We start from the raw sequence: 23,723 nt of genomic DNA on the forward strand, positions 1-23,723 counted from the left end.
CACATTTCACTTTTCATTTGAAATGAGTGTGCATAGTCACTTCAACATGTACAAGTTTTTGATTGCTCCCACTATCAGATATTTTGTCATTTCTGTGACAATTAAAATTGATTATTTAACAAAGAACTGACAATCAGGCAAAACCTGGAAAATTCTGAGTCTTTTCACAGTTTGATACTTAGGTCAACTTTTAATCGAGTTTGCTTCATTTTTCTTTAAATGCACGTATCTTTCATTATGAACTTTTTATTAGCTATTTCAACTTTTACTTAATATAATCTGAAGTGAGAAAAATATTGCATTGCAAACCATCTGTATTTACAGCACTTATGGATGGTAATTTTCTACTATTGTCAACATAAATTTTCATCTCCCAGAGTAAAAAATTTGATACAATACCAGCACAATTCTTTGACTGCTATGGTGTTCACCGCAATGCCATACCTCGAGCGTGTCTTCATGGTTGACAACTGGTTTTGTGTTCTGCAAGGTTTTAACAAGTGCAGTCATCTGTGAATTTGCAGTGCTGTGCTCAGCTTCTGGTTCAGTAGGCTTTTGCATAGAACTTCCTGCTGAATATTGTTTTCTCTCATCTGCTCTGTTCTTTATTGAAGCAATTTCTGAAGTCTACAGGATTAGGAACATTAGCAGAAAAAACATCCTGAAAGGTTTTCAGTAACACATGATACTTAGAGTTAACATTATATATTTTGGGAAACTATGGAATGGAAAATCTGAGCTTTGAAATCACAAAGTATGAAATGCACCAGGTATGAATTGCAGAGAAATCTCTGCAGACTACTGAGGTACAGTCCCTACCCTTTGTCAATCAGTTTGATTCTCCTCCTTACTGGGGTCAATTTGTACCATTAAGTTTCCAGTTAAATTAAAAAAATGGCCAAGAATATCTACAATGAGTCATGTCAGTACCAAACAATAATCCTACCGCCCATTATGCTATATCAACCTGTTAGAAACTCCTGACTCCTGTACCAACTTGCTATGATTGCCTTCCCAGCTTATCATGTAAAACCTCCAGTCATGAGGGCAGCAGTAAAATCCTTAAAGATTATACTGAATTTCATTGTGAAGTCTGCCATATAAAAAAGGATCAGAGGATGAAAAAGATGCCATCCTCAGAAACCGAAGAAGCCAGCTCCTTAACACATCCATAGTTTGTATTTGCCTGAGAATCAAGTCACTTTCCTTGTTTTTAGTGACAGAGAAAAATTGCTACTGCAAACTAGACATTTATTACAGACTTCTTTAGATGGTGAAGAGGTTAAGTTCTGTTCTTTAATGTGACAATTTTTCTTGCTAAAGCATTAATGGGGAAGGAGAAGAGAATTTAAAGGAATCAGTGACACTCCAGATCTTTGGAAGTTCTTGAAAAGTCAGAAGAGATTATTATCTCTAACCTTTACCCCCACATCTTTTACAGAAACTGTCTGGCCTTCTCGTTTTGACTCCTTGGCAATATCTTCAGTAGGTTCTTCATCCTTTAGCCTATGTACAATTGTCTGGACTGTTTTAACCATATTCTTCAGTTCATCAGGATATGGAGTTGGATATCTCTTCAGGTTGCCTTCCTGTATCAAGTGATAATGTTCTACATTTACTTAAATGCTGTAATTAAAAAATCACCTTTAAAACAGAAAATTAATTAGGACAAAACAATGAACAACCTAGGACCTCCACTTTGCTGTTCGAGTGTACCTGCACTGATGCAGGCTTAAGTGTACAAAACTCAGCACAATTATGAATCACTTTCCCCCAACCAAATGTGTCCACTGATTGCAAGCAGGATGAATTATGACAACTGTAATATACTTAAAGAAAAATCAGGATTATTCATTGTTTCCCCACTATCCTTCTCCACAGCACCACCAGTCAGGCAGTCTCCTAGTTATGCCCTACATTGCCTTACATCAGCTGAGAGTTTTTCCCTTGTGCTCCACTTTAAAGGATCTGGCTAAAAAAACCAAACCCCCAACCCCCCCCAAAATATGGTGTTTCATCCTGTTAGATACTCTTAAGTAATCACTGAAGACTCATTTTCTTCAGCAGAGTGCAATCCACAGCTACAGTAAGGAAAAAGGGTAGGCTTCAAGGTGGGGATAAGAGGGAGGGATGCAGCAAGTATTCAAAAATAAATTCAATACTAACCCGAGGCGGTGCCTCTCTCTCATCTTTGTCTTCATCACACTCAAATGCCACTTGAGCACGCTGTTTCCGCTGTTCCTCCCACAGAGATGGATTGAAACTTTCATTATCAGATATGAACATAACTAAAAAACCAAAAGAGACTCTTGTAAGAATAGGATACATTATGTGAAACAAAAATCCTCTTTCTCTTGGGTGGGGTTGGTGTGCTTTTGTATGCATTCTTAAAAGACAAGAGACCAGCAGCACCATTAATTGAAGACTAGGTGCACTGCCACTGCTTTATGAACTTGGCTGTGCAGTAAAAAAAATTCATATACACAGCTGTACACTAGTCTTAATACTCACACTTGAAAATTTTCAGCAGAACTCTCTGCTGCAAAGTATTTTTATTCATATATATGTATAGATATGAAAATATGTATTTGTGTATGTTTGTGTGTGTGTATATATATATAAAGGTAAATTATATAGATTTATACAGTCTGACTTCAGTGAGGTGGTCTCATTAAGCATGTATAAGAGCATTTACCTGATTTCATTTAATGAAAATTTAAAAATGAAGAATAAGAATGACTTAGTGACAAAATCCTGCATTATTACTAATCCTGAAAAAAACCTAAAGCATCTAAAACTTACGGTAAACAACATGATTTTGCAGTAGTTATACAAATGACAAGAGCTTTATGACGTATTTCTTGCTTAATATTACAAGAGATAAAAAAATCTTTTGGGTACCCACTGTCTCTTACTTTAGCATGTCTCCATGCCTTGTGTTACATCAGCCAGGTTCTACTTTAGCATGCCAATTTGTCTAGTAAATCTGCCACTACCATCCCAGCAAATGTATATCCTTCACTAGCACTGTTCATATTAAATTCTTCTCTACCTTCTCTACCTTCTATACCTGAAGTATAGAAAAATACTTAATAATAGGGCTCAACAAGTGCACTGGAATATTTGTTACTCTGCGTTTATTAGGTAAATGTAAAATTTTAACACATCTGAAAATACTCTAATAGACTTCACTATCACTGAAACTGTTCCTGACTAAAAAAAAAGAACTTGATAAAGAATTTTAAAAAATTTAAGATTTTAAAAAGACGTCTATTGAATTTTAAACCTTATGTTTGTAATGACCACCTCAGAGGCAGGTATTCTGTCAACTTAAGCCAAATAAGCAGTCCTTTCCTTGCCTACAGAAAGAAACCCCAGCACACGGGTAAAAAAGTGTTCAAATGCAGAGAATGTTTTCAGGAACAATCTTGCATTTCACTGAATCTCCAAATGATTTTATAATTCTCATGTTCTATCAGAGGTATTGCAGATTATTATTTGCATTAGAAGGCACTAGAAGTGATGCACAATTTACGGGTTTTGCTGATATTTTTTTATTACTTCTCTCTCAGTGTACTAGACACTTGTGCCATGGAACAGCAAATGTTGCCACTTGCCAGTTTTCATTTATTTCTATTGATATGTGCCCCCTCTCCATTTCTGTTAAAGCAGCACAAGCTTTATTCTTTTGTCTGCAGATGAAAGAAAGTGGATAAATAAATAAATTTAACTCTCCTTCCCTAACTCTTGATGGGGTTACTCATGGAATGTTACTTGTTTCCCTTACTATTTCACAAGCATGCAGAAATAACTTTCTGGCAAGTTCTTAATATTTTGGGCCTAACCTTTTATAAACCAGTTCAAACTAAATGTGAGTAATACGCTTTTTTCCTGGAGTTGGGGTTTTTTTTTCCTTTTAAAAGAAAACACAATGCTATTTCCAAAGATATGTACTTCGTAACGGAAGAAACATTTTGTCTAACATTCTGTTAAAATAGTTAGTCTGAAGCAGAGACCTGCTAAGGAGAATTTCACCCCAAACCATTAAGCTCCATCTGAATTAAATAGGGCGTCACACTGGGAAGTGGCAACCATCACAGAACGTGATCCCACAAGTCCATTCCTCACCTCGCTCACAGAAACAGTTTCACCTAGAATTTACTAATACATAGATCACATTAAGTTACTGATCTCATCCTTTAGATGTAACTCTTCATCACTTACAAGTTTACTTCAAACTTGCATTTAAGTATTATCTAGTGAAAATCATATTAGCTGGATAGTCTTCTCATTATTTTCAAAAGTGAGCATTCTGAGAGGATATTTCAGAAATTCTTACCATCCTCCGTCCTTGCCTGCTGAGGGAACATGTAATTGGTAAGCACTGTTTTCTGTGTGTCAGGGTCAGCTTCTTTTTGAAGAGGGATAAGTGGTTTAGACTAGGAAGCAAATGAAAGAAGAATATGTTGTGAGAATATATATAAAAAAGTAAATATGAACTACATATCACAGAGCATGCCTGTCCTATTACTTTGAAGACTACTCTGCCTTGTGTTAAACCATTTCTTCTCTGAATAAATTTCAAAAAATGAAGTTATTAACATATCTGCCTTTGATTGATGACTGGCTTTGACTGAGAACTGAAACTCAGTAACAGCTTTAAGAGAAAAGCAAACACTGGATATTCAGAAAACAAACCAGTTTCTTGCTAGGACTTATTACTATCCCAAAGCAGGTTATGTGGAATACACAGAGTATTTGGCCATTTAAAGCTGCAAACAATCATATAAAGAGAAAAAGGTTGTATTGACACCAGACTGAATATCCCTCACCCCTTACAAAAAAGGGCAGGGGATTCTTAAAATTACTATATTAGTAAAGGTGCTTTCATTATACTACATCTGAGGCTAGTGGATTTCTGGCAGCCCTGTAGACCTTAATGCCATTCAGGAAATCAGCATAGTACAGAGGGCTTTGATACACTTCAAAAATACAAGCCAGAAGCACATGAATTGCTGCTTAATAGCTTTAAACTTGGACAGTCAGAGTTCAAAGGTGTGGCAAGAAACCTAGCTCAAAAAAAGGCATGCTAAGTTTCCCCAATGGTATATCTGTGGAAGAGCTACAAATTCAAGTACTAGCTTATCAAGGATTAACTCTCCTGTGTAAATAAGCCTGAATTAAGAAAAACAAAAACAAAACAAAAAACCCCAGCATCTGTTAGATTGCATTTCCTGACAGCATAGAACTTTGCTAGAAGTATAAAAGTCTCCAAAGACTGGTAGGCTCAGTGTTGCTTATTTCAGGACAACAGGCATAGTAATGTCAAGTAAGTATGGATGTATATACACAGTACCAGGTCTCATTATTTAACAGATGGCTCTGTACTCGTCAATTCCATTAGGAATAAAGTCAACAATCATCTATTTTTAATTCTAAAAAAGTTCACCTGGTTGTCTGATAGCCACATAGCAGTGAGCTGTTGCAGTTTTGTAAAGGTAAATGGCAAATTCTTCAGTCTGTAAATTACAACAAGAATTTATGTAAGTACATTTATCAACACTGTTAAGAAACAATCCTGCATTAGCCCGTAAAAATGTTTAAAAAGAACATTTACAGATATAGTTAAATTAATAACTATTGACGTTGAAAGGCAACAGCATTTAATTTAGATTCAAAGCTCCACCTGGAATTAAAAAAAAGAAAAAAACCCCAAACAAACAAAAAATGGCATTTCTGCCCAGTTTAGCAAGTTGCTTAAAAAAAGAGTGATAATGTAATTTGAATTTAACTCAGTTCAATTACTTGAATACAATTTTGAAGACAATTAACCTGAATTAATTAATCTGAATCCTCAACATTTTATCTTTCAACATACATGCATGCCAGTTAAGAAGAAAGTGCTACATCTGAAAATTGGTTTTTTTTCCAAGATACCTGTGTGGGAAAGGGGCTGCCCCGCATAACAGAAGCTCTGGCATTAATGGATAAGTCAAGCTACAGATGGGAGTACAGAGAAGCTGGACTGGCAGAACAGGAGGAATAAACAGACTTATCTCTCCCAATATATTTCAATTCTACCAATTGGCAATTCCCAAAAAAGAAATGTTTTGTCTGTTTTTAATGACCAGCTCTAATAAAACACAACTCTCTTTTCCCCCTTCCCCACCATGCTCAAGTGTTTTACACTATACTGTGATATTGTTTTGTGTCCTCCTTATGCAATACAGGAAGCTATTAACTTTTAAGTAAGAATCAAAAGTTTTATGAAAATAACCAAACTAACTCTCCAGAAAAATACATGCTAACAATCGTGAATGTACTGAAGCTGTGCTTCAATGCGTGTGCCATGTGCCACGTCATTAAAATAAAGACAGCTTAATACAATGGAACGGCAAGATCCAGAATACAAGAGTAATACATTAAATACATGCAACTCAGTCATCTAGTATGCTGTGCATGAGATAAGGAAAGATACCATAATATATTCATAACAATACCTCTACATTATTACTGCATTTTATACAACTTCTACTTGAATTCACATGCATTCACAAACCTATTGTCACTCAGATTGATGACTTTTAATTTCTGCATATCACCCATTTCTTCAGGGAGAAATTCAAGCTTATTAGAATGCAGAAACAACACTGTTACATGCTTCCAGTTTCCAATCTGAAAAAAACCCCAAAAAACAAAACGCAAAGAATTAATCATCTTAACTCTAAATATGCAAAATTTTACTGTATTAAATCAGTTGGTATTACACCTATTTTTGCCTGTAGAGTATAATTACATTTATTCTTACATATTAAACCTTCTTTTAGTTTCAATACATTAGCAACAAATTTCTACTTCCTGCTTAAGAAAATTCAGAATTTCATTATTTGAAAACTTGTATATTTGTATACATCCCCCTTTAAAAACATACAAAAAGAAAATCTACTCAAGAATTATTAACTTGTTATCCAAAAGTTGTACAGACTATGTATTTTAAAATACGTTAAAAAAATCATTTTACAGTTTTGTAATTAAATACATACCTCTGATGGCAGCTGTGTTAAAAAGTTATGATCTGCAGCAAATGTCCTTATATTAGAGAGCTGCCCAACAGAGGAAGGCAATGTTTCAATCTCATTGAAACTACAGTCCAGTTCTTCTACTGATATTAACCTTAAAAAAAAAAAAATTACTCCTCTATACAGGTTAATTCATCCAACATTAATTGAATACTTTAAGTTTAAATGAAGTTAATACCACTATTAATTACAAATTATTTATTAATCTCAAATTTAATACAAAATAAAACTCTGAAACCGAAGGGAATTCAAATCCAAGAAAAATCCTTTACTAATTGCCTAAAATGTGTTTTGGTGGGGGTTTTTTCTTTGTTGGTTGATTTGTGGGTCTTTTGGTGTTGTTGGTTTTGGTTTGGGTTTTTTTGGATTTTTTTTGAAATCTCCTTTACACTGTCCTCAGAGGAGAGCATCCAGTGAGAAAAGGGGGATCAGCAGCATCAAACATTTGTGTACTACATGAAAATGTGATAGTGCAAGGCACTGAAAACATTGAGAATGGGACAGATCATAGCCAAACAGGAGTTGAGTGCAGTTTCTGAACAAGAAAAGAATTTCAAGAGTTAGAGACAGTGAACCTAAAAATCTAGCAGTGAGGATGTATTTTGTAAATTCTGACAACAAAAGATAACCTGCATTAATTATAATAGGAGAAAAGAAATGGGAACTACCACCCTTCATTTGTATAGCACTTAATTCTGAACCAATTATTTTTGCCATCATTTGCAAGTTTTAATTTAAATTGCTGAATACCAAATTACACATTAAAAAAACCTGCTGATGAACAGGTGAAAATTCTCCTTACAGTAGAAAAGAGATAAATGTGTGTGTTCAGATTCACTCTTTAAGAATTTTTTTTATAGCGGTTCAATCATTTGCAATATTTACCACAGCCACAGCTATGTTACTGCCAAAAACCCATTTCAGGCAGCTGAGTGCCTTTTTAAACATCTTGTTTTCTTTCACATTTAATTTTTCTTTTATAGATTGGTGGCTGCATTAATAAGTGAGGAACATATGTCTTTTGATATCAATACATAAAGAACATACATGTGGCAAACTAGAAGTAAGATATAAAAAAAACTTGCTTTCAATTTTATTAAGGCATTAACATGTAGAAGAAATTAAATCAAGAAGGTGTAAAAACATTCAAAATAGGAGCCATTGTTACAGAAAAGTGTGCAGAAAGGCAATTCAACCTTTTATTCAGGTGAAATACCTACCCTCCTATGGAGTCTGGCAAATAAATTAACTGGTTTTCATCAATTTTAAGTGTTGTTACCTTCTTCAGGGAACCTGTATTAAAACGAGCAAGTAAATCAAAAAGGACATTTGAGTTCATTAAGTTTAGTTTTAATTCTAAATTAAGTGGGGAAAAAAACCACACCTATGGACAAGCAACCACATCTTCTGTACATCTGTATTCCCTAGCGTGCCTGTAGTGCTATATACCTAACAAAATAAGCAGACGAGCTTACAGAACTTGTTTGCCAGCTTACCATGTGCCAGCCATGGTGGGGGAGGGGTATGGGGACAGGACAGGGGGAAGTGGCAGAGAAAAAAAAAAAATATCATTTTTTCCACTCTGTTACAGTCAACAGTTTCTCATCCATTCACAAACTACTATATAAAGTCATGAATGCTCCAAAACAAATATAAATTTTATTGTTCAGCTATGCATCACAGCTTTATCCAAAACTGGCACTTCTAATCAATTGAAGCTTAGATCTAAAATGCCACTGGCTATTTTTAAGTGTTCTGTGTCTAAACTATAAGCTTTTAAGAAACGAATTAACTGAAAATACAGACCAATAGACTCTGGCAGTTGCTGAAGTGAATTACTGGATAACAGCAGGTCTTGTAGGCTTTCACAACCTGAAATACCTTCTTCAACTACTTCAATGTTGTTTTTAGAAACATCCAAGTAGGTCAGTTGTTTCAAAGTGCCTATGAACTAAAACCAAGAGAAAATAACGTGATCTAGAAAGTGCAAGTTCAAACCAAAAAATCCAGCAGATTTGACAACAAACTGTCTCTCAAGTGTAATACCAGAGGAAAAGAGAAAACCTATTCATAATGCTGAAATACAATTTTATGCAAAATATCCAAGCTTTATAATGACATAATTTGTGCAGATATGCACAGTTCATGTTTTTCAACATACTCAGACACATCACATTAATTCTGTGGGTCTCTAAGTCAGTCTGCTGGAAATTCAATGGTTTGATCAGTGTGAATCAAGTAACTGAAGCTTTAGAACAGACTTCTGACAGAGACAGATAACATAAGGACATCACTAGGCTCCAGTAAAGTCTTTTAATGCTTATTTTTGCATTTTCTATAAAACCACATCCTACTTTAGCTAAAACCAACAAAAATTAATCCCCAATTGTACTAAACTGAAGAAACAAGCCAAAATATAAGCTTGTATTACCTTTCTACACGAACCAAGAATAAGCTTGAAGATTTGTGCATGCTACTCTACTAAAATCTTCACAGGGAAGATGCAGTCACTTTCACAAATAGAGTTTTACTTTTAATATAAAGTAGAAATGATTAACACATCCACTCAACTCTTAAAGGAAGAATTAGCTGAAGTGAGGAAAGACAATTGAGAAGACTATTGATCAGGCAAGAAAGCCTCGCGTCAGAAGACAGCTAGTGATTTTAGGTCTGAAAACAGACCAGCTGCTTCCCAAATTTCAAGTACTCATGTAGCAGTTTTACTACAACATAAGCACAGGTTCACGAGTACTGCAATAACAGGTCAGCCTGGACCCCGTGTAATTCTGAGAGATGTCAGGAACTCAGACAAAGTCAAGAGAACATTTTCTCAGGAACTGCCTATGCTCCCTGTATACACGGCACCTGGACAGGCATTGCTTGCTTTATAGCTAAGACCAGTAAAAACACACAAAACATATTTATCCTCTAAATTCCTGCTTGCTGTCTAACACAAAATAATCCCTTTTTGGAAGGACCAGTCAACACTGAATTTGATCGAGGATTCGATCTAGGAATTTCACCCCTTTTCTGAATCGGAACATAACTTTTAGATGAGAGGTATGTAACTATCAATGAAAGAAAAGCTGTGTACCCAGCTCTCATGATCAATGACAATTTCTAAGTGGACTAGTTAAGCATTTAAGTGGCATTTAGCCTTTTGGCTTTAAGTAACATTAAAATTACACAGCAACTTTAGCATATAAGATTGCTGACAAGGCAAAGACCACTGTAAATTAAAATACCGTATGTTTAAAACAGTAAAAGAACTTACCCCTGGAATAAGTGTTAGTCTATTACCATCCATCCAAAATTCCTTTAACCCACTCAGTTGTTCAAGTACTTCAGGCTGTAAAGGAAAGCCGTTTTTTTAAAAACTTCATTCAAAAAATAGTGAAAGGCAAAAACAACTCCAGTGATTCATCTATTGCATCTTTAAGTAACATCGTATTATAGCTGTTATATACACTTTTTTCACTGGGTCATCAAAGAAAACCCAGATAATTCACTTTCCGAACTGTCAATATATACTAGATAAACAAAAATGTTTTAAGAACTTGATCACAGCAGTAAATAATCCTTACAGAAAGTGTGTGGGTTTTTTTACGGAAAGTTTTTTTTTTTTAACTGGAGCACACAATAAATTAATCCGTATAATTTCCTCCTTCATGGAGGAGGTCTAAAAACCCTTAAAATCCATCAACTCAGAAGACCTGTTTTTCAAAAAGCACAATGATTTTGTGACTTTGGGGAAAAAGGAAACAAATTTTAATTTTCTAGCAACAAAGGGTGCATCTGCATGATAGAAGCAAGCCACTCCATCCATAAAGAGAAGTGTAGGATTGTGCTCCCATTACAACTTGTTGTTGGAAGTATCTTATGTATCAGGGAAAGACCACTTCTTGGTAAACATCCATGTTGCATATGCTTTCCTATTTAAACTTCCCTCCCAAGAAAGTAATACAAAACAGGTGATACTGCACCTTACAATTACAACCAAGTTCAGTTAAGTGCAGAACTCAGTTTTGTTATACTGTAAATATACAAAGTTCCTGCATAAATTGCAGTCCTGACTCCCAATAATTCATTTTCTAAGAAAAAAAATCTTAACTGAAGACTACCTTTCAGGCAGATCTTTATCCAAAAAGCAGTTTCAAATCTTTTTGTGCTTTTACCAAAAAATCTTAATGAAGTAAGTTACCAGTAGTTTACTCTTGTAGCTAAAAGGCTGGGAGAGATGAAGCAGAACCAATCAGCCAAAAATATACCCAAATAGGTAATTTTGCAGCCTATACTTAGCTCCTTGCTGTTATGGCTTAACATGGACCTGGGCACATTAGTTTAAGGCTCCCACAAGAATATCTACCCCATAATGAGAATATGGCAGTAATGGTAATGGCTAAAAGTGTAATAATACTAATGAACAATTCCTTAAATGCACTTTCCTATCTGCCAAACCATAAAACTATGCAAGTGTTCAGCTCTGTGCTCTGCATGTGGCACACAAAGGCTTGACTTCCTATACTTCTATTTCAGTTTCTTTATCCCGGAAATTAATTGTAGAAGCAGAGAGATGTTAAGTGATTGTAATATAAGATGTAGCTGTCTGTGAGACCATGAACAGGAAACAAGTCGATCCATGCTGAAGGAAAAATCTGAGCACCTCAACTGTAAATACTGTTTTGAACAATATTCAAACTTAAAATTATTAGTTTCCCTTGGATCTAAATAGTTTGTAGAGAGTAACAAGAAGCAGATTATGCAGAGATTATACAGAACTTGCAACATTAAATACACAATAACCAGTGTTTAGTATTTATTATAAGCCAAACAATTATGTTTATAATTCAAACAAGTATTACCATTATTTTTTTTACAAATACAGTAACCACACTATACCACAGAGTGTTATTTTCAAATTGAGGAAAAACACACTCATATTCATCAGAATATGCACATGATTTTTATAACAGGCTCCATAAAATAGTATAAGGTATACATAATATTTGCTCAGTAGCAGAACTCTTAAGTTCATGTTTACATTTTCATATTGATAAAAATGGATTAAAGGATAAAGAGATTTATAAAAGATACAAAGCTCTGTTTCTAAGGCAAAACTCACCACTTCTGTGAATTCATTACTTCCTAAGTCCAGTCTCTCCAGCTGAGTCAGTCTGGACATGGTTCTGCACAGGAAGCGGATTAATAAGGAATCAGATTTAAGAAAACATCAGTTACATCCAATTTTCCTGTTTTCATACAAATGTATTATTTTAATCAGTATTAACTAATGATACTGTTTTGTATCTGGACTGATATCTAAATAAGGTCAAATTTTCACACACTGTTCAACCAGGCACATATTAATGATTGTGCCAACTGTTGACTGTCGCACAAAGAATACAGTGCAACTCATCTACGGATTAGCTAACAAAAGCTTTACCAAAAAAACCCCAACCCCCAAAACGCTTTACAAAAACTAAAGACCACCAGAGTAATCTTTATGATAAAGAGTAATTCAATGAAGTTACTCTTCTTTTGAGTGCTTCAGCTTTTCACCTACAGTCACAGTAAGTCTCAGCAGCCAAGGCTGGTTAACTGCACGTTTTCCTCTGCCTAATGATCAGCTGAACCAGCAAAGATCACTGTTGAATCACAGTAACCAACAGCACCTTTCTCCCTCTCCAGGCTGCTGACAAAGTTGCTTCCATATGATATGGTCTGGAATCCTAATTCTTTCTGTAGTCCTACAACAAATCAGATTACTAAATTGGATTTTGTGACACATAAATACTCTTTAAGCTAATTTATGGCAAAGATTAAATCAATGACTGAAACAAAGTAAAATCCATTATTTCAAGCTCTGTTTTAGCAACAATTTTGCTCCATTTAAGTTTACTTTGGGGACCCCACAGAGATTATCTACCACTGCACATGATGGGCTACATAATCGGTACCCCAGTCAACTGCAGTACTACCTAGAAATATTTACAAAGGGTCTGTGGATACCTCATATGACATTATGCTCTGTATTTATTTAATAGTAGATTTCCATAGAACAATTAATAATATCTAAAACTTTCAAATACAAACTATGTATACACACTAAAATTCTGGAAAAACTAAATACAATAGCTTCTAAATGGTAGAGTCTTTTGTATTATCAGAATATATGTATGAACACTAACATCTTTAAAAAACATCTGCATGAGCACAAGATGGTCTATGCAGCTATTCAAAGCTTCAGTTGTTCTTCAAGTACATCAAGTATTACAGTTGTTCTGATTATACAGTTCAAAAATTACATTCTATTGAAAAATATCTTATTTATTGAAAGTAAGTTAATGTAGTTATAAATATTATTCATTAAATACTCTCCAAAAAGGATTACACTCAACATTTGTCTATAGATTTGATTTTCACTACATTATAGTAATTGTGCTGGGGACAAACTAAGAATTTAGCTTATGTAGGTAAAGACGTGATCAAAACAAAAGCAGAAGCCATTTTTTGCACTGCACACATGGTATACACAGGCTTTAGGGGAAAGCCTTTAACTCACATTCCCACTGTCTCAAAGAAGAAAAAGAAAAAAATACATGAAAAGGCTACTTCCAGAAGAATCTGAGAATCGTTTTCCCTCATTTGTTGAGGCTAATGAACAGGAGGATTATCAGTAAACCAACTGCTAAGATTAATTTTCCAATTCTAACAAATTATCTAAGTCCCTCTGAAATACTGTGTAAGCTGAATTTCTCAAAGCTTTATTAGACCATGCTAATACCAATTTTAGTGCCATATGTTGCCAACAAGTTTGCCCCACTGCATCTAGCAGAAGCACACTAAAGACTCACTTAGTGGATCTAGCATAACCTTCTGCATCTTTCCAAAACTTCATGGGCAACACCATGTTGTACTTTTACTGATGGCTTCAATTTAAAAAGGTTTTAGATTTCTTCTGTTACCAAGCTATGTTAGCTAGACTGTGGGCTACTAGAGAGAGCAAGCAGTCCAAAACTCTACTGATGATCTAAACTTCAGCCTCAAAAAGTAGATTAAGGGAGATCACAGCTGTGTGGGATTGAATTTGAAACATTAGTTTCACTAAATGATTATTTGAAAAAAAAAAAAAAAAGGCTTATTTTAACATTTTTATAATCCTTTCATTTCAATAGTTTTGAGACAGTGCCTTAATTTTTATTTGAACTGAATTTTCAGCTTAGAAATAACTACATATTTTAAAAGTGAAGGAAAAAAACCCAGGTAATACCAGAAATATTAATTTTGATGAGGCTGAATTGAAACAAAGTTGGACAGAGTTTTTTTGCTGTGGCTTGAGATGAATGGAATTTTTTCTTTCAGTTCAACATGAACTCTTGTCTTTTTATTTTAACGGTTTGGTGAAAATACACAGTCACATACACACACAAAAATCTATCTCCCAGACCAACACACTCCAAGGTCTGAGTGACATTTTTCTCCTTCCTCCTGTACACCATTCAACTCTGAGGCCAAACCATTTACACAGCTCACACCAGATTCACAGAATCCAAGCAATAAAGCTCCTCTCCTCCCTGCTGCCAAATTACACTAGATACACAAATTCCACTCCAGTCCAACCCAAGATCTAGGTGCTCCCTTCCCATCCTGCGAGTGCTACATCCTTAATGGCTCTAAGGCAACCCAAAGTTGCCATTCTTGCCTTAATCTTCAGTCTTACTAAAAATAAAATAAAATAACAATACTGTTAGAGTTTTTCATCATAGGGTCCTGGTCTTACCACTTGGAACCAGAGCAAATACCTGCAAATCTCTCTCAAGCATCTGCAAAATTAATGTTATGTAACACTGACAATATAACAAAGTAACTTCACTGACTTGGGCCCCTTTTTTTCCTTGTCAAAACATCTGTAAGCTATCAAACACATCCAATCAACTGTAAAACATACACAGGTGTGTTTGCAAGACCAGGGCCTCAGTTATTTTTCTCCCCTTGCCCACTGCCTGCCTAATCTATAGCACTTTCAGCTATTCAATGACTAATACCTCTTTGCTCTTCTGTATTGTTTGTAGAGCAACTATACCTTCAGACAAAATGCAAACAAAGCTTCCAATAATGTTAAAGTAACAGGAAAATTCAATGCTAAAGGAAGAGGAATACAGGACTGGAAACAAAAATCTACTAGATCACCAAGCTATACCTTTTTCTATCTTTGCTATGGCGCTATATAACCTGTTCCATAAACTGAAAAATCTGTTTCATAATTCATATTATTGAACTTGCTGTCAAATCAATCCAACACTAAGGGATCAAGTAGTCTAAATTAGGCCTCAGGTTCTGATGTTGTAAATAGTCAGCTTCCCTAAGGTTAACGCTACAGCTTACTTCAGATCGCATAGAATTCAAGAGGTGTATGAGAGAGCAAGATTGCGCTCTGAATCATCGCAATTACACTCTCAAATAACATGCTTCCTTCTAAAAAGTGTACTCTTTTTATTGACAATTAGGCAACAGACAGAAACTTTCAAAAAAAAACCCACAAACCCACAACTTTTTTGTTTCCATTGGACCATTTTCCCAACTTTCAGCTACCTATCAGATAAATGCCTCTAAAATAGCCTCTGTGTATTTTTGCTTTCCTTTCAGTAGAAATATTTTCACTGAGCTGGTTTGCATTATCATACTACCAGTTTTGCAGTCTCTGACTATGGATAAGTTCCAAGCAAAATGATGCATTTGGCACAAAGCAAGGTTGATTTAGTGTGTTGGCATTAATTACCCATTTTGATTAGCAGTCTTTCAAGTGCGTCATGCTTTAGTGTTACAAATTATGTGCATGTTTAACTCGGCAAGAGGGCTACCTGATTTTGTAGAAATCTATCTGAATACGTTTCTCATCACAAATACAAAAGAATTCACTGGAATTATGAAAATATTGAAAAGGTGAGAGTGACAGGGAAACAAGAAAAGGTAGTTGTATTCTATAGCAAAAGTATTAGCGTGTACTGCTACTTCTTATTAGCTTCAAAAAAAACCCCATTGGATTTTCTACACTGTTTAAAGCTGTATAGTGTGTTCCTTTCAAAACACATACTCAGGTTTGGAAAACTGTTGAAGTTCAAATTTCACATCAGCTTCTGTTCTAACGTAATCATTAAAGCCAGGCCATGGACACCTTTGTTGACCAGGTCAACCACTGCACAGTTGTATTATCCTAAAAGGCAGATTCACCTCTTAAATACTATAGATACCACAATGAATATTTCTCCCCTGTGTATATCATACATAAACAATGTATATTTCCAGTGCCTCACTGTAGCAAAATGTATATTAATGTGTTAAAAAAAAGAAAAAAAGAAAAAAAAAAAAGAGTAGTCTCAATAGCTTTAATCTCCCTTAACTGAACAACAGGAGTACCAGAACAGAATAATAAAGGTGGCAGCTCAGCATGTACTGTAGATCATTATGGAGGTGCTGCAGAGGACATCTTTATGACAGCTGCTGTTTAGTTTTCCAGCAAAGATGAAACCCTGAAAACATTGAAGTCAACAAAAAAATTCCCAGCAACTTCAACAGAAGTTGTGTTTGGCTTAAATACCGTGCAGCATTTGTTTAAATGTCTCTTATCACTACAAGAGAACTCTGTAAACTACTCTTTTTAAAATATTGCATGTAATTTATGTTATTAGTGTTAATTATGACAATTAAGGGCAGAGTAATTTTATAAACAAAATCTGTATTAGCTGTAAGTTTTAATTGTAGCTACTTTTTTCTCAGTCAAGAGTAACAATTTGCAGAGCTACTACCCCAAATTACATGTTCTCTAATTTTTTTCTACTGAAAACTACTGATAGCAGAAAGAGCAAAGGAGAATAGAAAGTATTTATATGACAAGAATGAGTAGAATGCTTCACACTTGAAGATTTAAATTCACACTTTCTGATGCCATACATTTCATTCTGGATATGAGTTCTGGCATCTTTATACAACAGACACCAGTGTACAGCATCCAGGCACACAAAAAGGGAATTTGAACAGGACATACCCCTTGGTCATGTCTTAGGCATATAATTAGCTACAGTCACTAAGAAAATTGGCAGTTGTACTTGAAGGGCTGGCAATTCACACTTCAGCCTGCTGCATGCAAGTCTCTGCTAGCATATGAGCTGGACAGAGTGAATATTCAATTGTTAGCTCCTCCTCTCCTCCACCAAAACATCTTATATCCACCAAAACCAGTACGCCCCTTTACCAGATTCTGTCACCAGAGGAGGACCCCTTTTACAGTACACCACAACATATTCAGGACTACAGTGGGTTATTCACATCCCATCTTTGGGATCTCTACCTCTCTCTTCACCAACCTTTCACACCTCTGCTAACCCACTTAGACCTCCAGGGTCCAAGTCAGAAAATTCAGAGCACTGCTCTAGCTCACAGAAACAGCAGGAACTGCAACACCATTACCCTGGGCTTGTTTGATGAAATGAGTGAGAATTGCAAGGCTGGGTTTAGAAAGATGCTAGATTTTAAGAGAGAGGTACAACTGGATTTACTGTGAAAACAAGTGCTGTAAGAATTTCCAGAACTATTTTACTATTACATAAAACAGGTCTGAGGAACAGGCTGCCATTATGTTACACAAGCCCGTTGCACTGTAGAAAAGGTATGGCTTAACAGAATCCATGCAACACAGTAACGAGTTGTTACTTTCCTCAGCCCTGAAGTATATGAAATTAAAAGAAAGCCTTCAAGTCACGCGAATCACGTTGCCTCAGTCACTCTGAGCAAGCACCTCAAACTCCACATTTGATTTAGGGCTAATGATCTTAACTACCAATGCCTAAGTCTCAGACACTCAGCCATCAGGAACCACACCCAGACAGGCTTCTGGGTAGCCGTACAAGACTGCGCGCAAGAAGCATCAGACATCTCAGAATGATCATCCCGAGGTGCCCACATGCTGACTTAAAAGCTCAACAGGTGGATCAGAAGTCCACAGAGCTGGACAGGGACAGAAAAAATAAAAATTAAAAAATCTCTGAATAGGCAAATCACTAAATAGGCAGACCAGTCACTCTGAAGGGGGATAAAATTTCAGCAGTAGGGAGGGAAAGTCCCTTGTGAGAACTTAGTCCAGTTACTTTGCTATACATCTTAAGCTGTGATATACTTCTCACTATGCACTACATTATTAGTATAACTACAGACAAAGTGCTCCAAAGTTGTTTAAATAAATGTCATCCATACTTACTTTGGCAATATTTTTAACTGGTTTTCTCTAAGTTCCAGTATCTGCAGTTTTGTTAATCTGTAACAGAAAGGCGTCATAAATTATCACAATATACTCTATTTTATGACAAAAGCAATTTCTGAGCTTATTTATATTGCTGATTTTTCTTAAAAGAATCTACAAATTTGAAATATTCTTTCTGTAAGAAAACAAATACGTTTTGTGCAAAAATCTGCATGCTATCTTAAATTCATTTACTCATAGGGGTTTGCTTTGGTAAAGCAGCAAACAAACTAGATCTTGTCTGCTCTTCTGCACCTGTTTGAACATATTTGTTTTCTTTCATCCCAAAGATTTTAAAGCACTTCATTGGACTCATTAGGGTACACGTTATCATCATATACGGAACTACACAGGAAGTTATAGAAGAAAGGTAGAATCAGTCCACACAAGTTAATATGCTGAATTTCTAATACTGGCAATGTATCAAACCATTTCATATAGAAAGCCTCATCAGAGGAACACCTGTGGTCTTCCACATGGTAAAAACAACCTTTAAATTCATCTTGGATTTCCTTCCACATTCTCTTTCTAGTCAGCTTCTTAATCCATTTTGATATTTCTGTTAGGCAGTTTGACCTTTCTTTCAGGAAATCCTTGGTTGCAAGATAAATAACCTCTAAATCCCCAAATCAACTGCTTGGCCAAGATAAGGTCAAAGCAGTCTTGACATTCAAGCAAGGTACCGCCCCCAGTGGAATTTTCTGCATCAGGACAGCAGTGACAAGACCATCTCTTTGTTAAATGAAATGCAGAAAATGAGTTTGGTTCAAATACAGACAGGATTGTAAAGACAAGGGTTCTACATATGACCCACTAACAGCCCTCATACAACACAAAATAGGGCATTAAGCTCCCTGACTCAAAAAGGAGCTTAGTGAACAGGCCAGAGTTTCCTGAAGGTGCTTAACTGAGTATGCTGTAAGGACAAAAACCTTGATTTTGATTAAGTAGCAAGAACTATACTTAAAGTAAAAATAGAAAGCTGAAAACAGTATTTATTTTTCCTCTAGACATTTGCTCACTTCTGGATGAATTTGAAAGCAGCAATCTGCTGCGCCTACGAATAACCTAAGAATAGAACAGTCACCTTGAAACAGCAGAGGTCAACGTAGCCCAGCATTGCAAGCAGTACTTGCCATCTGGTTAGCAACTGCTGGAGGGGAACCTCCTCCTCCCAACTTCTCAAAGAAAAAACAACACTCTAACCGTGCTGAAAGAATACCCTAATAAAAATCCAGTTCATGATAATATCACTGCTGTCAATCTAGGACATAACTGGAAAGGACTTCCTAGCCTTTTTACCCTACCTGCATCCTAAGTTACCAATCTATGACAAAACAGACTTGTTTGTTTAAGCATTCTCAGATTTGAATGGTCGTTTTGGGCTCGGACTTCTGAACCCGAGACCAACCAAACACTGCATTAGGCACCAGTTGGTGTTTTGCTTTGATGACAGGGAAAATTGCGACACAGTTTGCAGTTTTTCTTCAAAGCACATGTATGCAGTCAAATTTCTCAGTTGAATGCAGTAGAAGCAAACCTCCATTCATATGCTAAACTATATATATAATATATATACACACATATACATGCGCACCCACACATTGTTGTCTTTAGCCAGAACTGACTGTACTACACTTCTAATAGGCTAATTCTGTGAACTTGAAGACTGCTTTTGGTGATAGAAAGGTTCACAACTTCGTGACTTTGTTTCATGTTCTACTCTTTCTTCAGCTAACCGTAAGAAATTGGATATACAAATATTGAATTTTTTACGTGTAGAGCTACACAGAGGCTACTAGGGAAACATTTTCAACCTCTCCTGTCTGGGAGATGCAGGCTGTGTCTAAATTAGTAATTTTCTTGCAGTAACTAATGAGAAATATTGGACTGAAGCAGCTGTCACTTCTTACGTTATGACTAGAAGGGTTAATTCAAGTTTAATGTAATAATACACTTCAAATACTCAGCCTAGCTGCTCTTTAAATTGCTGGTATAAAGACCCATGCTATGCATCTGAACTGCTATAATGGAACTGAAAAACCGGGGTTTAATTTGGAAAAGAAATACAGACAGAGAACCAGTGCACTTATACTAAAGGAAAAACAGAAGTCATAGTGGCAGAATGTAAATTTCCTATGCCATTCTGTCACAAAGATTTATCATATGGAAATAGTTCATTTCTCAACTTGAAAAACCCATAACCACTGAAATATTTACACATCACAAACACAAAGCTGTAACAAAGTATTATTGAACTTTAAGTATACCTGATGTAAGGGTCTCAACAAAATTATTGTTGCAGTATTGTTATTTAATGTAGCCAACTTAGCCTGCTTTTAAAATGTAGCTAAACTTTTAAATAAAAACTCTCTACATGAACATATTGCCAGGATAAGATCAAGATTCTTCCTAAACCTGATTTCTTTAACTATACAATCTGTAAAAAGTGTAAAAAAAATATATAACAGGTATACTTAGAAACTTGCTGTTGAACAGCAGTCTTTCTTTGGTAAGTTAAAAAACATTTCATACAGAGATGTTCTTTATTTTTCACCTCCTTTGCAGTTTTGCTAATGCAGATTTTTTTTTTTTTTTTTAAATTCTAACTAAAATATAAAGGCAAGAGAACTGAAATATATGTATCCTATAGCAGGTTGCATTTGCAAAAGTTTCAGCAAAATTACATATATGTAACTAAATTAGGTCCCCAATTTGATCATCACTGTACATTTATGTAAAAAATTATCCCCAAGTAGCTACTACTAAAAATATCTACTACTGCAAATACTACTGGCAAATTGTTGAGACAGAAGATTAAAAGTAAATTCATTGCAACAGCAAAAAACCTCTGGAAGCAATACCCCATTACAGACAACACTCAGAGTTTTTAGAATGACACTGAAGATAAAATCCTTGCTGATCTTAAACACCCATCAGTAACTAATGTTTCCCTTTTAAAGCTCTGTCTCAAAATTAGCATGCAGTGAGCTTCAAGTTTAGAATGCTCTGCCTATATATTTGTATATTTAAATGTAAATATACATGATGTATTTAGATACAACAGATATGGTTTTCTTGGGTAAGCATAAGCAATTCTAGATTTCTGTGCACTGGCATAAAGGCTAACTCTGGGATCCATGCCAATACTAATGCATTCAAATTAGAATTTCAGAGGGGAGGAAAATAAAAAACATATTATCACCTCAATGTTCCAAAGGAACTGGCACATTTTAATCGAAAGTCTGGTGATTTTTAGTAAGTCTAACATGCTGCACTGGTACAACACCACTCTAGACAGCAAGTATGTAATGCTCATAAAGAAGGGGGAAAAAGATTGGATAATCCTGACCTTAATAGTATGCAAAGCTTTAGCACAAATTTTGAAAGTGAGAATACAGCATGGAGGTATATGTAATAAAATGCTGCATAGATATACTAAAAGTAGTTTGCATTACACGAAGTTTTCTTCCTTAAGCATCAGGCTGAATTTTGGGACTATCCTGTTCAGTATTTTTTAACTGCAGTCTTAAAGGAAAAATGTTTAAGTTGGCTGATCAAGAAAAAAGAGTTGGCTGATCAAGAAAAATCAAGAAGGGACAAGATGCCACAGCACCAAGTCAAGTACTCATGATTTTCCCGTAGAGTCATCAGCCATTTCTAAGTGAGCTGTCCAGTGCATTAGTCGGTCATACACTAGGCAGCCGCAAAAACGGCTAGGGGAACATTAGAGCATAACCACAGACGTTTCCAAGAGAAACAAGAAGACAGTCATGACACTGTACAAGCCATGAAAATATCTCAATTTGAATTCTAAATATAGCTATATATGTCATCAACCTCTGTCAAAAAGAGGAAGATGAATTCAAACTGAAACTTGTTCCAAGATACATTAATATAACCAGGCACAAATGAAAACCTGCCATACAGGAGGGAAACAGAACTTTGTTTAGTCTAACAAACTAAAAGAGGGATATGAGAACACTATAAAAACAGCAGGTGAGAGAATAGGGGACAACACTCATGAGAGATGACAGCACTTAAACTGTGAAACAAATGAACAGTCAGAGAGAAACTAATGTGGGAAACCAAGTTTCTAACCTGAACTGCTGGAACAGAGACCCTGACACATGGAGCATAAAAACCTTCCTAGATTTAATATGGCATTGGCTTAGTTTTTAAGAGGCATTATTGCCTATAGTTGCCAGTAAGAGCAGACAACAGAACTCAGTTACTTCATGCGTTCCCATGTAATGAAAAGTAATAGCTATATGGCCATATACAGAATAATTAATGCACCAAATTGGAAGAAGCTGAAGGCCTGTCCCTTATGGGAATAACAAACAATGCTCTAAATATCCCCAAAACTTCTACCAGAGCTTTTTTGTTTGTTGGTTTTTTTTTAAAAAGTATTCCCGTATTCTGAAGACAAGTTAAAAGACTGTTTGCATTAGCAAGTCTTTATACCTAGTTGTAAAGTTGTGGGATGGCAGAGCAGCCTGTTCACTTACAGAACAAATGATCAATGTCAAAAGGGTCTGAACCTTACTTTGAAATGACATTTTACCAATTCCTTGTTTCTAATTTATTTGATCTAAATATTATCTTCCCATAGAGTAGTATTTATTCTGTGCAATACCATTATAAGCAGGTAAACTTATATGAATACTTCAAATTCATTTAAAAAGAGCTGATGAGAAAAGTCTTAATTTCAGCTTCATTCTCCTAGCTACAAGCTAGGATGCTCCAAGTCACTATGTATATTTTAAAAACAAAGGCTGAATTCCTCATAGCTATTAAGAGAAACACATTGGAGGCTTTCAAGTTGCCTTCAGTAACTGATTTATTCTTAAGCTGTTAGTAATTAATGACTTCACCATTTCCCTAACCATTAAGCATTATAGAAGTGGACAGTGATGAAGAAAAAATTATGAGGCTTTTTTAAACAATGTGTAAGATTAACTACTTATAAGAAGAACTGTGTCAACCTGATGTCTTCAATTTCATCTGTAGTGCCTGTTTTTTACTTAGAAAGTCTTGCCATTTGGTTAGACTATTAAAAAACAGACCAGAAAAATGTATAGGCAATCATTAAAGTGCCAACAAGTAAAGACTAGGCATCTTCGAGATATTTCTTCTTTAACCTTAATAAGAGTTTTTGAAACACAAACTTTGTGTGCTAGAAACAAGCATGATAATGATGCTCCTGCATCATAAGCAGCTTTTTTGTTAGCTGAGCATGTTACAGATCTGGTGCTTTTAATCGTTCATCAGGGAGTGACTAATAAGTGGACAGAGAGGAATAAACCAACAACAATGATGACAGATAAATAATAAACTAATGGTCA

At 35.4% G+C, this 23,723-nt stretch overlaps 1 protein-coding gene across 11 annotated transcripts in view; it reads right to left on the reverse strand.

Annotated features, from left to right (window-relative positions):
* ERBIN (erbb2 interacting protein) overlaps nt 1-23,723 on the reverse strand; it is a 121,677-nt gene that overhangs the window by 21,988 nt on the left and 75,966 nt on the right. For 9 of the 11 annotated variants that reach the window (XM_049795327.1, XM_049795325.1, XM_049795326.1 and 6 more), the window contains 12 exons: nt 18,334-18,390; nt 12,202-12,265; nt 10,354-10,428; nt 8,886-9,030; nt 8,300-8,372; nt 7,044-7,173; nt 6,560-6,675; nt 5,450-5,519; nt 4,340-4,439; nt 2,167-2,288; nt 1,419-1,589; nt 445-627 (listed from right to left, as the gene is read on the reverse strand). In XM_049795327.1, the coding sequence (XP_049651284.1) occupies nt 445-627; nt 1,419-1,589; nt 2,167-2,288; nt 4,340-4,439; nt 5,450-5,519; nt 6,560-6,675; nt 7,044-7,173; nt 8,300-8,372; nt 8,886-9,030; nt 10,354-10,428; nt 12,202-12,265; nt 18,334-18,390 (1,306 nt within the window). The remainder of the gene's footprint in view (nt 1-444; nt 628-1,418; nt 1,590-2,166; nt 2,289-4,339; nt 4,440-5,449; nt 5,520-6,559; nt 6,676-7,043; nt 7,174-8,299; nt 8,373-8,885; nt 9,031-10,353; nt 10,429-12,201; nt 12,266-18,333; nt 18,391-23,723) is intronic. The other 2 variants (XM_049795329.1, XM_049795330.1) reach the window with 2 other exon arrangements.

Source organism: Accipiter gentilis, chromosome Z (assembly GCF_929443795.1).
Source record: "Accipiter gentilis chromosome Z, bAccGen1.1, whole genome shotgun sequence".
Taxonomy (NCBI): Eukaryota; Metazoa; Chordata; class Aves; order Accipitriformes; family Accipitridae; genus Astur; species Astur gentilis.